The 15,949-nt window shown below is 38.7% G+C and overlaps 1 protein-coding gene across 1 annotated transcript in view; it reads left to right on the top strand.

Annotated features, from left to right (window-relative positions):
• Nucleotides 1-15,949, top strand: part of CNTN5 (contactin 5) — a 524,441-nt gene that overhangs the window by 448,442 nt on the left and 60,050 nt on the right. The window contains exon 19 of the mRNA XM_090267326.1: nucleotides 4,059-4,168. Coding sequence (XP_090123452.1) covers nucleotides 4,059-4,168 — 110 coding nt within the window. The remainder of the gene's footprint in view (nucleotides 1-4,058; nucleotides 4,169-15,949) is intronic.

Genomic DNA, 15,949 nt, shown 5'->3' with positions numbered 1-15,949 from the left:
CCTTCTCCCTTCTCTTTTTAAAACAATTTTTTAAAAATGTTCTCTAGTGAGGATAAAAAAAAAAAACCTATGAAATAAGATTAAAAGAAGTAGACAGTAAGCTTGTAGTGGGTTAAATAGGAGATGATGGGGATCTTGGTACTTTCTGGCAAAACTTAGAGAGCCCAGATGGGGATCCTAACAACAATAGTGTCGAGAGAAGTCAAGAGTAGATGGAAAAGAAGAAGAGAGAGCAAAATAGCAAAGGGAAAAGCACCAGATGTGTGTAACAGATACGTACACAGAAGAGCATGGTGATTAGGGCCTAACTGCTTTGTTCAAATCCTGCCTCCAGCCTCTAGCAGCTATGTGATCTTGGGCAGCTCTCTGCCCCTCAATTTCCTCATCTGAAAATAGTGACAGTGATAGTAGGGTTGTTAGAGGGTTAATTACTACCTATAAAGGTTTTGAATAGGAATTGGCATATACAAAACCTTTAAAAAAAATGGCTATTATTACCTTTGCTTTTTCTCCTTATCTATTCTGTATGTTCTTTTTATGTTTTTTATTTTTTATTTTTATTCCATTTATTACTGTCAGTTATCTGGAGATAATTGGGTGACAAGAGAACGACCTATATATATTCCCTGTAAAATATCTTCTGTGCCCCCAAACGGAATAAGAGATGGAACCAGCCACTTCCTTTGAGCCCATCTTAAAACTACAGAGGAAAGAGCACTTTAGATTGAGCTCTAGTTGGGACTCTTTCAGAGTTGAAAGCAGAGATTGGATGAGTTACATTTTCATCTGTAAAATGAGGACATCGATTTAAAACATATTGTTTATAACTCAAAAGATGATAGAAGTCAGGTAAGAAATATAAATAAGTGAAGTAGTGTCAGTGTGAAAAATTGGGGAGTAGAAGGGACCCTGGCTCACTGAAAAGAATGTGCCCTGCCTTGTAGGGCCAGCTGCTAATTCTTATCTACCAACACCAAGAATTCAGACTTGATACTGCCCTTTTTTACCCAAAAGACACCAGAAAGTTTTATTTTATATAAAATGTTAGAATAAATTCATTTAATCCATGATCTGGGAAAACAAAACATGATTGAAGACCAACTGGCCTTCCATTTGTGAGCTTTGATCCAAAGTGTCTTTGGAAAATTCTTTCTAGTTGTGACCTTCCATTACTATCACAGTGGGATATAACAGCTAGTTCCAATCCAAACCAGATATTCTATTACCATTTGTTCAGTCTTTCCTATACACAGACATTCTGATCCACAAAAGAATGCTCACTTGGCTGTGAATGGCACATACTGAAACTTCTGGGAGTAAACTGATGGAGATTACAATTTTACATACTGAAATTTTCAGTTTAGATATTAGTTTGGTATATATGTGCATCTCTTTCTGATATTATCTAAAAGGTGAAACAAATAAAAAATGACTCTTCAGTTCTTATTTGATTCATTTACCCCCATTTAATTAAATGCAACTATAATGTTTAGCCCACAAGAATGCAACTGTGAAATGTCATTTTGGGTCTGACCCTGATTTAAAATCCTCTGAGTTTACAAACAGAAATTGGGATGCTTGTTTGGGAATTATGTTTCTGGATATTTTTCTTTTCTTTTCTTTTTTTAACTTTTCTTATATTTTACTTTTTTAAAAAACTTTCTTTTTTGTATAAAAGCATATTTATTTTTTATTGTTTTATTACAGTTGTGCCGCCCCCCCTCACCCTGCCGTTGCTCTCCTCCGTCCTGCCCACTTCCCCCCTCTCCCACAGTCAACCCCCACCCTGTTGTCCATGTTCATGGGTCTTTTATATTAGTCCTTTGACTAGTCCCATCCCCTCTGGTCACTGTCATTCTGTTCCTTGTTTCCATGCCTCTGGTTCTATTTTGCTCATATGTTTGTTTTGTTCATTAGGAGAGTATTATGCTTAGAGAAATAAGCCAGGCAGTGAAAGAAAATACCACATGAAAACTTTCTTATTTCTATTTGAGAAGTACTTAAACATGTGTAGTGCTACAGAAAGCTGATAGAGAAATAACGTTCTTTCTCAAGAGTTGGAAAGAGATAGACAGGCAGCCACCCAACCACATATTTTGTACTTTTGAAATTATTTATCACCCTGCAGCCTTCTTTGATAAAGATGTAATCACTTCAATACTATAAAAGTGGAAAGGAAGCATTTGGCACACAAGTCTTTTCAATGCATTCATTGAAAAGATAAGCAAAACTGCTTCAGAATAGATATAAATTCTCCTAAGTGTGGTTGTCGTTGAAATCTGTAAATCATATCTAAATCCTGGAGATCAGGTCATACACATCTTAACAACATGAGCATTTCCTTCCCTTTACTTGAAAAATCAAGGATCTTAACTCCTATTAAAAAAACAATAAAAAATTTGTGTTGCAAACCTGCTGATTTGAATTTTAGAATGAAATAGAAGTAGAAGCTTTTCCTAGAATTTTTAAAAAATTAAGTAGATGCACAAATAATGGGCAGTTACAAAGTGAAATAAGGGAAACCACTAGCAAAATAAAATAATGCAAGATATTCAAAGAATGACAGAATGAGAAATTACAATTTATAGCATGGCAGGAATTAATGTCAACTTCTGTGTAAAGATTAATGTGAATTTACCAAAGCACTTCGAATTAACATAATTATAGCATGTGATCTTAATGAAAGCTTTACCAAAAGAAAAAAGCATCGCTTGATGCGAAGAAAAACATTTGTGGACTTCTTTTACAGTAACAAGGGGAGATGTTTGGACTGATATTTCTCAACTAATACTACACATAGACTCTCCAAATAGATGTGTGACCACCTTCCATTAGAAAAAAAAACTCAAAAAAAGGGTTATAATTCCTTTGATATTCCTCATAATGATGTTAAAATTTTTATTTAGAATTCTATTTTTGCCATATGGTTCCCTAAATCTAAAAAATGCAAAATTAAATTAAATTAAATTATTTAAAAAACCAGCATTTTCAACAGAGTAATCTGAGCTCTTACTGGTGATATGGGTTAATATCAAAGTCTCTACAACTTTTATAGGATAGAAATTTTTAAAATAAAATTTGTACAGAACTGCTGTTTGAACTAATATATGGCCTTTATTCTGCCATTTCCTTTTATATATGTTTGTGACACAGTATTTATAATTTTGCAGTGTCAAAGCTGAAAATATTTCGTTTCTCACATAGAATGCAACCTCCAAGTGCCCCTATTGAAAAAAAAATTAGTGAGAAAGGTCACTGAGCATAACAACAACACTGAGACCTTCCGAGAAGTTTCCTTTTCATTTTACACCTGTCTTAAAAGTCAGCCCATGCCTTTTAAATATCATGATTTATAATGCATTCCTTATACAATCATGAAAATGTCATTTTGTGGTTAAGACAACAACAACAAAAAAAAACTCAATAATTTAGACTATCTATGCCTGCAAAGGGTAAAAAAATAAAATAATAATAAGTGATATTTTGAAAATGAATGTCTTAAGTGCCAAGGACTGTGCTAAATATTTTATATGTACTATTCCAAAAAAACTAACCTTAAAAAGCCTTTGCGCTAAGTACTCTCATTAAGCCCACATTACAAATGAGGGAACTGGAGCTTAGAAAGGCATGAAGCAACTTGCCTAAAGGTAAATAAATATATAATGTTTTTGAATGCAAGAAGCAATGGCGGCAGCAGCAACAACAACAAAACCAGTTCTCATTCCTAGTGCATTCTTTTCATCACTATGGTAGACTGACAGGCAATTTAAGTTAAGCATTTAACCTGTACAAAAATATCCTATTTAATCCAAGGGTAAAGATCTTTGCTTGTCTTGCTTGATTTGTCATTTTTCTTTGATAAAGTATTGATGAGACTTGACCCATGTTTAGAAATCCAAAAAGATCATCTTCTTATCTTGTGGGTTTTGTAACTACCACAGCACTTCATTGCCAAAATAAGGTGGAAAGAAGTAACACCTGACATGTTTAGGTGCAACGCTTTGATAGACACAACTTGTTACCATAATGGTTTATTATTTCCATTTTTCTTCATACAGAACCCAGTGCCGCTCCCACAGATGTCAAGGCTACAAGTATGTCCATGTCAGAGATTCTTGTTGCATGGAAACATATTAAAGAGAGTCTAGGAAGACCACAGGGATTTGAGGTATGAACAGAATGATTGAAAATAAGCTTTGTTATTTATGCTGGCATTGCATTCTCCTAAAGAGATAGTTTGGTGACATTTTAACAGAGTTATATTCCTTTGAAAGTTTGCTCTGCAGCAAAGAGAGTAAAAAGCATGCTATTATACTGACATGTATCATGTTGCTCATTAGGTGGCTTATTTTTCATTATAGTAGTTTCCATAGCACCATGCAAAGGTTTTTTTTTAAGAGCTGAAAATAGATCTATTTCAAAAGCTACAGGAGGCTAATTACTGTTATCCAATTTATTGGTTGTTAAATTTTTTTGTGTATTTTCCTCTGATAATTAAATGTATAAAATAAGTTTTTCTACTATACTATCCTTGGCAAATCTTACCTCCTATACTAACTTCTCAAATTTGCTTGGAACTTAGGGATCTGTACCTATTTATTCAAATGACTTTTCATCCCTTAAATTTTGCTACTTACAAACATACTCATGCAGCCTTATATTGGTGAAAATTTTAAAAGAATTCATTGACTTTAATGAAATGTTAGCCTCCAGGACTGTGCACAATCTGTGAACTTGAATATTCCACAAAACAAGATCCCTACTCCTCACACACCTCCTCTTCTTGGCTTCACTACTCATTGATATGAACTGGAGGTGGTGGTGGTGGGGTGAAACTTATAAAAGATAAAAAAGAATTAGGATACAACCTCAGATCTTAGTTACCTTTAAACTTTTTAATTCTTTTACTCTCTCTGAACTCCCACTAAGAGAAAATTATCTTGATTTTTTAAAAACTTGTACATCAACATGGTTTCTAGGCTAAACACACATTTTATTACTTTCTTTGAGTTTTTAAATAATGCCTAAGAACTACTTGATTGATATACAGCTAGCATTAGATTATGATTACTGCGATTATACAGTATTTCTAGGAGTTAAAGCAAGGACCATTTTTAAGAAACCATTATCTATACAAAATCATGGATTTATCTCTACAGTCTTGCTCCAATCCATTATTTGGTGATAGATAATTCAGTATTATCTTATCATGATTGCATGTTTATTTTATTAAAATCCCTTTTTTTCCTGTCCATGTTGCAGGGAACATGTCTGTTCACCAATGAACCCAGGACTGGTAGTACTGGGCCCATGGCACCTATAATAAGTATTTGTTGAATGAATGAATATCTGTGCTTCACAATCATCCTCTTTTAATACCAATGTAGAAGATACTTGGGATCGCCTTCCCAGCACCCATTAACTAGGCCAATGCACCATTCCCAAGCTGCTACGAGTGTTGGCCACTAATGGTGCTCAGCTTCCACTCTGGAGAATTGCCATCCACTGAGGAGTGTTGCCTTCCCTGAAAAGTTACTTCCCACACAAACACACAACTCAAGGCCAGTGACTGACTCAGACTGATATTGGTCACTTCCTCAAGGAGGAAACAAATTTATTTTTAATGTATATTTTATTGATTATGCTATTACAGTTGTCCCAATTTATTTCCCTTAGTCTGCCTGCACCCAGTACTCCCCTTCCTTCCAGCACTACTCCCCTTAGTTCATGTCCATTGGTTGTGTATGTAAGTTCTTCGGCTTCTCCATTTCCTTTACTATTTTTAACATCCCCCTATTTTGTTTCTACCAGTTGTGCCCCTAATCCCCATTCTCTCCCTTCCCATTTCCTGCTAATAATGCTCCATATAACCTCCATATCTATGATTCTATTCCTGTTCTTGTCTGCTTAGTTTTTTTGTTTGTTTGTTTTTTAGATTCCATTGTTTATAGTTGTGAGTTTGCTGTCATTTTACTGTTCATAGTTTTGATCTTTTTCTTAAGTAAGTCCTTTTAACATTTCGTATAATAAGAGCTTGGTGATGATAAGTTTCTATAGCTTTACCTTGTCTGGGAAGTACTTATCTGCCATTCTATTCTAAATGAAAGCTTTATTGGATAGAGTAATCTTGGTTGTGGGTTCTTGCTTTTCATCACTTTGGATACTTCTTGCCAGCCCCTTCTTGCCTGCGAAGTTTCTTTTGAGAAATCAGCTTATAGCATTATGTATGTAACCCTCTGCTTTTCTCTTGCTGCTTTTAAGATTCTCTCTTTATCTTGAACCTTTGGCATTTTAATTATGATGTGTCTTGGTGTGGTCCTCTTTGTATCCAACTTGTTTGGGACTCTGTGCTTTCTGAACTTGTATGTCTCTTTCCTTCAACAAATTAGGGAAGTTTTTATCCATTATTTTTTTGAATAAGTTTTCAATTTTTTGCCTTTCTTCTTATCCTTCTAGCATCCCTATGATTCAGACATTAGCACTTTTGGAGATGTCCCAGAGTTTTCTTATTCTCTCATTTTTTTGAATTCTTGTTTCTTCATTCTGTCCTGGGTGACTGTTTATTTCTGCTTTATGTTTCAATCCATTGATTTGAACCCTGGCTTCCTTCTCTTTACTACTGGTTCTGTATGGATTTTTCTTAATTTCACTTAGCATAGTCTTCATTTCTTCTCTGATGCATTTCCTGTACTCAGTAGGTTCTCTGAGTATTCTCATTACCAGTGTTTTGAATTCTGCATCTGATAGCTTGGCTATCTCTGTTTCCATTAGTTCTTTTTCTGGAGTTTTGATCTGTTCTTTCATTTGGGCCACATTTCTTTGTCTCCTCAATTTGGCAGCCTATCTGTGTTTGTTTCTGTGTATTAGGTAGAGCTGCTTTGACTCCCTGTCTTGGCATACCTGTTATGTTATAAGGGGTGGAGCCTTAGGTAGTTGTCACTGTGGGGAAACCAGTTTCATCAATTTGTGGTGCTGTATGTGGAGGTGTACCCCTGGCTGGTTTGGCTCAGTGGATTGAGCGTCGACCTGCGAGCTAAGTGTCGCTGGTTCGATCTTCCAGTCAGGGCACATCAGAGAAGGAAAACTCTGACTCCAAAAAACCTCCGCTGCCTTGCGGCATACCTCTTCAGGGGAAAGGCTAAGGGAGTAAACCCCGACAGAAAATCCGGAGCCGGAGTCCCTAAGGCGGTTTGACGTTGTAGTCAACACCGGCAACTCCTGCCGCGCACCTGAAGCCAAGCTGTATTGACTCCGTCTTTCCCTTGGACCCTTCAGCTGCGAAGAGAGGGGGGGTCTGCTGCATGGGCAACAGCAGACCCTCCATATCACCCTGCCCAGGCTCTGTAGCTTCAGCTTCACTGGAGAGGACACTCCAGCGTCATCGCAAGATGTCGATTCAACACAGGAGGAGACAGATACCGTGTCACTCCTGAGTTGGACTACACAGCCACTCTCGGCGGTGCAGATAGACTCTTAAGACGCTACACCATCGTCTCTCGAGACAGACGGCTGCCGACGACGACGATGTGGAGGTGGGGTCAGAGAAGGAACAATGTCTCTTACTAGGCACTCTCCCCTTTTCCAATCACTTCAGCCACTTCCTGTATGTGACTGGAACCCCTCTAGCTATTGCCCTGGTGGTGGTTCCCAGAGTGAGTGGGTTTACATTTGTTCTAGGGCCATGGAGGCCCTCCAAATGCACTCCTCTGAAAGATGGACAGTTTCTTCTGCCACCACAACTCTCACTGGTTTTCACAGCCAGAAGCTATGAGACTATTTTCCCAGTGCTGGAACCCTGGGCTATGCAGTCTGGCCTTGGGCTGGGATTGCTCCCCAGGTGTCCCTCCTGACTTTTATACACCATACATGAATGTGGGACCTCCAGTTCCACTGGCCACCACTGCTGCCTTGCAGCCACCACCACTCCACTGCCACATGACATCCTCTCTACCCTGTCTCCACAACTCTGCCCCTCCTACCCATCTCAAGGAATATTTCTTTTTTAAATCCTTGGTTGTTAGACTTACATACAGTTCAACTTTCTGGCATTTCTGATTTTTTTAAGTTAGTTATTTTTTTATTTTTCTTATGGTTGTGCAAAGAGGCAAAGCATGTCTACCTATGCCTCCATCTTAGCTGAAAGTAGGGAAACAAATTTATGATGCAGTTTATGATTCAGAACCTTTGCCAAATGCATCAGACCAAACCTAGATAACCAGAGTCTACCCTTTTACTCAACTTCCTCTTTTTCCCTTATTCCCCTTTCCACCCTTCCTTATAGATTTACCTATAAGCATTCTCACAATAAATCAAATGCACTCAAATGCTTGTCTCAAGCTCTGCTTCTAAGGAACCCAACCTAAAAGAACTCTGTACATATAGATCTATCTAGACCTCTGAATCAGAACATCTGGTGTGCATATTTTTAGAAAGTCAAAGAGTATGTTCTGGTGTACAGAAAAATGAGGATCCAGGCTCCTATATCTCAAAGTGGTGCTGCTCACACAGCCAGTCACCCTCAACCTTTTTTCTGCCTGCTCTAATAGCATGATATTCACATTCCCACAATGACTTACCTCTAGTAACAGTTTTCTGGGAGGTCCTGCAGAGGTAATGTAAGGTTCAGATTTGTGTACAATTCCTCGCTTCCTAAAAATAAATCATTCATCAATTCAACAAATATTTATTAAAGGTCTACTAAGTACCAGACCTAGAAGCTATGGATAAAACAATGAACAAAAAATAAACTCTCTTTTCTTATGAAGCTTAAATTGTAGTAGGGAAAGCAAACAATAAACAGGCTACCAAAAATGTGTATGATATGTTAATTGATGGTAAATTCTTTTATAGAAATATAAAAGTGGGCAAGAAAGTAGAAAGTGAAAGAGTCTGCTATTTGTAGAGGTTTGAGAAGTCACCCTTATCTGAGGTTTTGACATTTGAGTAGAAACATAAGAGAGAGAAGCAGAGAGAGCAGCAAACTCAAAGGATCTAAAGTAAGAGCATGATGGCCTTGTTCAAAAAACAGGAAGGGGAAGATTTTGGTGAGATAGCAGTAAACAACAGTGAGGGTGGTAGCGGAATGGTGGAAAAATCACCAAGACCAAACTAGGCTACATGGGGTCTTGTGAACCACAAAAGGAACCTGGATTTTATCCTAAACATAGGAAGAAGCCATTAAAGGATTTTTAAAAGGAAGAATCAAGTCAGGATCTGGCATTTAAAAGTCTCTCTCACTTTAGAGGGTAGAGAATAGACTTTGGAGAAGACCTCAGGAATAACAGTGGAGAGGAGGTTAGTCCAACCTAGGTGATAATAAGCTTACTTTCTATTAAAACAATCAGAGTAGATTTGATGAGAAGTGGATGTTTTAAGATATATTTTGAGTTAGAGATATAACAGGATTTGCTAATAAATTGGAAGTGGAGTGTGAAAAAGAGAGGAGTCAAAAATAATTTCAGAGATTTTTGACCCAATAAAGTGGGTGAATGGTATATCATTCATATAGATGAGAAATTCAGAGAAACACACTTTTTAGAGAAAAAAAAATTAAGGATTCTGTTTTAGATGTGTTTATAAGCCTTTTTATTTTCAAAAGGGTTGTTAAGTAGGTTTTGTGTTAAGAAAAAGGTAAGAGGAGACTTCCAGCCAAGATAAAGGTGTAGACAGACATGCTGCATCTCCCTCCACAACTAAGAAGGAATACAACTACCTTAAAACAAGAAACAATCAGAAGTTTCAGAAAATCAAACTGCATGGAAGTCCAGCAAACAAAGATATGAAGAAGAAATACTCATCCAGACAGGTCAGAGGGGCAGAGACGGGGCAGAGAGGATGCGATGTGGTGGCAGCAGCAGCAGCGGCGGCAGTGGCAAGTCAGCAGAAAGTACAGTCACACATTTTAAAAAGTAAGGAGGGACACCTGGGAATCATTCCAGCTCCTCACCAGACCTTGCAGCCCACAGTCCAAGTACCAGGGAAAATCAAGCCTCATTACTTCTGATTGTGCAGACCAGTAGATGTTGGGGTGGAGGCAGAAACTGCTGGTCTCAGTAGATTCTGCTTGTGTAAAGGGCCCCCACGATCCTAGAATGTCCTCAGACCCACCCACTCTGGGAACAACAGTCAGGGCAGCAGCTAGAGGGGTGCCAGTCCAGTGCAGAAGTGGGAGAAGTGCTTGGAAAAGGAGCGAGTGTTGGGCAGGTGGCATTATTGCCTCACAGACACCTCCCCCACCTATAGTGCCACAAGGTGGTGAAACAGGTCACCCTGTACTGATGAATTCCTAAGGATCCAACCATTACAACATAACAGGAGCAGTAACTCTACCTGGGACATGGAGACAAACAAGCACAGGAGCCTGTCAGAATGAGGAGACAGAGAAGTATGGCCCAAAAGGGGGAACGGATCAAGGTTTCAGTGGGAAAACTAAGCGAAGAGGAGATAGCCAACCTAAGAGATGCAGAATTCAAAACACTGGTGATAAAGATGCTCACAGGCTTGACAGATATGCTTGAATATGGCAAATGTATAAGAGAAGAAATGAAGGCTATGCTAAGTAAAATGAAGGGCAACCTACACAAAACCAATGGTGAAGGGAAGGAAATCAGGATTCAGATCAATGATTTGGAACATAAGGAAGAAAAAAGCAGTCAACCAGTGCAGTATGAGGAAGCAAGAATTGAAAAAAAAATGAGGAAAACTTTCCAAATTTTGCGAAGGAGATGAACATACAGGTCCAGGAAGCACGGAGGGTCCCAGGCGAGCTGGACCCAGAGGGGATCACACCAGGATGCATCATGACTGAGATACCAAAGGTGAATGATAAAGACAGAGTTCTGGGGGCAGCAAGAGAGAGGTGGAGAGTTGCCTACAGGGGGGTGCCTATAGGACTATCAGCTGATTTCTCAGAGGACATTTTGCATGCAGGAAGGGACTGGCAAGCAGTATTCAGTGTGATGAAAACAACCCACAACCAAGATTACTCTATCCAGCAAAGCTATCATTTGGAATGGAAGGGTAGATGAAGTGCTTCCCAGACAAGGTGAAGCTAAAGGAGTTCATCATTACCAAGCCATTATTATATGAAATGTCAGAGAGAGTTACTTAAGAAAAAGAAGATCAAAACTATGAACACTAAAATGACAACAAACTCACAACTATCAACAGCTGAATCTAAAAAGTAAAAACAAAATCCAACGAAGCAAACCAGAATAGGAATAGAATCATAGATGTGGGGATCATTTAGAGGGTAATCAGCTGGGAAGGGAGAGAGGGAGAAATGGGGAAATGGTGCAGGGATTAGGAAGCATAATTGGTTGGTACAAAATAGACAGGGAGATGTTAAGAATAATATAGGAAAGGGTGAAGCCAAAGAACTTATATGCACAACTCATGGACATGAACTAAGAGGGGTGGGATTGCTGGAGGGAAGGGGGATACTGGGCAGAGGGGAGCAAAGCGGAAAAAATTGGAACTACTGTAACAACATAATCAATAAGATATACTTAAAAATAAAATAATAAAAAGAGTAAAATAAGAAAGAAAGAAAAAGTTTAGAGATAGAGCTGTAACTCTGAGGAATCATCAGTATATAAATGGTTTTTATGCATATGCTGGCTGAGGTTACTGTGTGTTCATAAAGATGTCTCATAACTAAGCCCTTGGTGCCTCACCATTTGGACCTCAGGAAAGAAAGAAGATCTGCCCACAGAAACTAAAGGAGACACTGAAAAAACTCAGAAGCCAAAAGAATAATTTTAATATGGCATGATCTTCTGAGTCAAATGCTGCTAAGAAATTCAGAAAGATGAGGCCTGTGCAATGGGTGTAGCAATGCCAGGACCATGCTAACCTTAGTGAGAGCGGCTTCCTGGAATGCTGGTGATTGAGGCTTGACTAGAGATCAGGACCAAGATCACTCAAGTGTGACACTCAAGAGTGTCAGAACATAATGTTCTTGCTAAGTCTATTTCATTCAAAATGACAAATTATCACCAGCAAAAATGGAATTTTTTAAGGATCAACATTAATACGAACGAATCAAATTCTAGAACAATCATTACAATGACCACATTTCTTAAAATAAATCAACTCAAATTCTGACAACTATTTTTACATATTGAAACCACACAAAATCCAAGGGCACAGTAACATTTATGCTATTTTATAGCACATTATAAATTATAGTTTTAAAAATATGGCATCTTATTACCAAAAAATATCAATATCTTGGTAGGGGAAAAAATGAAATGTATAGTTTTTATAATCAGAAAATAATTTGAGCTTTATATAACTCAATGGCCAACTATGACAATAACTATTCTTTTAAGTAAAATATAGTCATCAAAGACTACTCTTGATTAAGACTATCCTGTAACTGTATAGTTGCATGTAGATTTGAAAATAAATGTGATGTAAATAAAACTTGTCAGCATCACTCCCACCCTCTATTTTCTGCATTCGTCATCCCCTGAAGGAGAGCTCTCCCTGTGCCCTTCACCTTACCCACCCTTGAACTTACTGCTTACATCTTCTCATCTTTTTCCTTTTATCTGTTTTCTTTTCACTTAGTAATGATCTCCCCGACTACACATTACTAAAATAGAATATAGTAACCCCCTAAAGCTTAATATTTTATCTTACCACTCTCTCCATCCTCTAGTCTACCCCAACCACAATAGTAGCTGTATTTACTAATGGAAGAATTCTGAGCACAGTGACAGTAGAACAAGAACTTTTGTCACCAAAGGACTTGTTAGTAGGAAAATTAAATGTACAATAAGGTTGGTTTCAAATTTTATGTATTTATATATACACGTCCTGTGAGTCATTTTTTTCTAGCCATTATTGCAGCTTTACCTGTAACATCTGAAAGAGCTAGTTACTATGAAAGCACTATGTGCCATTTTGAGAGGCATGGAGATGGTGTTTGGGGCCACCTCTCCCTCTCTCTCTCTTTTTTTTTTTCTGAATTGAAATGCATGAATAAGACAGAAAATGTTCTACTCTTATACTGTGCTCTAATGGAGAAGACAAAGAAAAAACCAAACAAGTGATTAAAATAAATTTAGATAAGAATACATATAGAAGTTCAAAGGTAGAACACACCTGGTTCCTTTAAGGAACAAAAAGAAGTAGAGCAACTGGCCCTTGGTGAGCAATGTTGTGAAGGAGTTAAAAATAGAGTTAGGTGACTGAATAAAGACAGGATTGTGTAGGAATATGTAGATTATAGAAAGAATTTGTATTTTGTTTCAAGTGCAATGAAAATCTATCTGGGCAAATATAGGAGAGGAGTGAAGATGTCTGATTTACATTTTTTAAAAACATTGATCAGAGAAGGAAAACTCTGACTCCAAAAAACCTCCGCTGCCTTGCGGCATACCTCTTCAGGGGAAAGGCTAAGGGAGTAAACCCCAACAGAAAATCCGGAGCCGGAGTCCCTAAGGCGGTTTGACGTTGTAGTCAACACCGGCAACTCCTGCGGCGCACCTGAAGCCAAGCTGTATTGACTCCGTCTTTCCCTTGGACCCTTCAGCTGCGAAGAGAGGGGCGGTCTGCTGCATGGGCAACAGCAGACCCTCCATATCACCCTGCCCAGGCTCTGTAGCTTCAGCTTCACTGGAGAGGACACTCCAGCGTCATCGCAAGATGTCGATTTAACATGGGAGGAGAGAGATACCGTGTCACTCCCGAGTCAGACTGCACAGCCATTCTCGGCGGTGCAGATAGACTCTTAAGAAGCTACACCATCGTCTCTCGAGACGGACGGCTGCCGCCGCCGCCGACGATCTGGCTGCTCTTAGTGAAAAAAAGGAAGAGGGGAGAAAGGTCAGGAGTACATGTTAAGAGATTATTCTAGTAATCTAATCAAGAAATGATGGTGACTTAGACTACGTCCTAACTGTGGAATGGGAGAAAAGTGGACATACTTTAGAGGCAGGTCAGCAGGATTTGCTGGCTGATCAAATGTGAGTGAAAAGGAAACGATTCCTACATCACTGAATTGGCCAAATAAATGAATGGTGGTACCACTTACCAAAAAAAATTGGGAAAAACCTGGGCAAAGAAGAGATTTGAGAGTGGGAAATAAATAATTCTACTTTGACTAAATTCAATTTGAAATGCCTATTAGAAATCTAAGAGATAAATCAGATAAGTAATAGGATATGTGACTTGTAGCTCTAATAAGACATCAGGTCTGAATACATAAAGGTGGCAGCCATAGAGGTGGTATTTAAGGCCATTGTACTAGATGAAGGCACCTAAAGACAAATTTCTGGAGAATAAAAGAGGAAAGGAGAAGATGGGAGGAGGACTGGGGAGAGGGTTCCACTAAGCTATCCTGATGCATTCAACATTTAGCTGTTTAGCTAGAGAGGAGGCATCAGCATGAGACTGACAAGGAGAGATCACTTTGGTAGAGGGAGAACCCAGGTACTAGAAGTACCAAAGAAACTAAAATTATTGATCAAAAAGACAGAAACAGTCAACTATATGTAAAGCTGCTAAGAGAGCAAGTGAGATCAAGGCAAATTAAAAAGTCAGAAAGTTAGCTGACAAGATTATATAGTGGTACGTAGATTATGGAGTTTGTATTTTATTTCAAATGCCTATTGGATTTAGAGGCTACTGGTGATTTTCAAATAACTTCCATAATCAAATAAGAAATAAGCTTCCCTTATGTTATCAATTTAGTTGCTTCAGGTAATAGGCATGTAATACCCCCCAAAATACTACTGCTATCTAAATTGTGATTATTGGCGCCAACTTGGGAAAAGAGAACTCAAATCAGAGCCCTCAGTCAAGCAACACATTCATTTGTTGTGGAATTGTCTAAGTCTTTTGTTAGGGTACCAACTTGTTTTAATATATGGATGTGAGATACACAACTCTTCAATGATGCTATCAGAAATGGTTAAGATTCAGACTTATAATCTGAATATGTTTTTGAACCTATCAATGATTATAAAAGTGAGTCTAATTGAGCACTGCAGAAAAATATTTTAGCTTCAGACAAAAGCATTTAAGAGAAGTCAGGATGAGATTCTATATGAGAAACTTTCCTTGACACACTCAGAATAATGAGAGGTAACAAAAAATAAGATACAATTTCTGAAATTATGTGCATGGATTTATTTCCATCTAGAATATGGCTCCTGTTAAGTACATACTCTTCTGCCATTTTAATATTGATGAACTGTATCTCTGGAATGTCCCTGGTTGGTTTGGCTCAGTGGATTGAGCGTCGGCCTGCGAGCTAAGTGTCGCTGGTTCGATCTTCCAGTCAGGGTACATCAGAGAAGGAAAACTCTGACTCCAAAAAACCTCCGCTGCCTTGCGGCATACCTCTTCAGGGGAAGGCTAGGGGAGTAAACCCCGACAGAAAATCCGGAGCCGGAGTCCCTAAGGCGGTTTGACGTTGTAGTCAACACCGGCAACTCCTGCCGCGCACCTGAAGCCAAGCTGTATTGACTCCGTCTTTCCCTTGGACCCTTCAGCTGCGAAGAGAGGGGGGGTCTGCTGCATGGGCAACAGCAGACCCTCCATATCACCCTGCCCAGGCTCTGTAGCTTCAGCTCCACTGGAGAGGACACTCCAGCGTCATCGCAAGATGTCGATTCAACATGGGAGGAGACAGATACCGTGTCACTCCCGAGTCGGACTGCACAGCCATTCTCGGCGGTGCAGATAGACTCTTAAGAAGCTACACCATCGTCTCTCGAGACGGACGGCTGCCGACGTCGATCTCTGGAATACATTGCATTAACTAATAATAATACCTCAGTACATTCTCCTTAATAAATAACCAAACTTGAACCAATATGTGGTTCACTTGGCTCTGAAATATTTGTTTTCTGTTCTACTGATCATGGGAGGTTACCCTTCAGCAAGTGTTGTTTAGAGAGAAGATGGATATCATCAGGACAGTAAAGTCCTTAAGGTT

The sequence above is a fragment of the Furipterus horrens genome, unplaced genomic scaffold (genome assembly GCF_987537825.1).
Source record: "Furipterus horrens unplaced genomic scaffold, mFurHor1.1.pri manual_scaffold_2, whole genome shotgun sequence".
NCBI classification, from domain to species: domain Eukaryota; kingdom Metazoa; phylum Chordata; class Mammalia; order Chiroptera; family Furipteridae; genus Furipterus; species Furipterus horrens.
The sequence above is the reverse complement of the archived record's forward strand: the minus strand, read 5'-3'. Positions and strand labels throughout refer to the sequence as shown.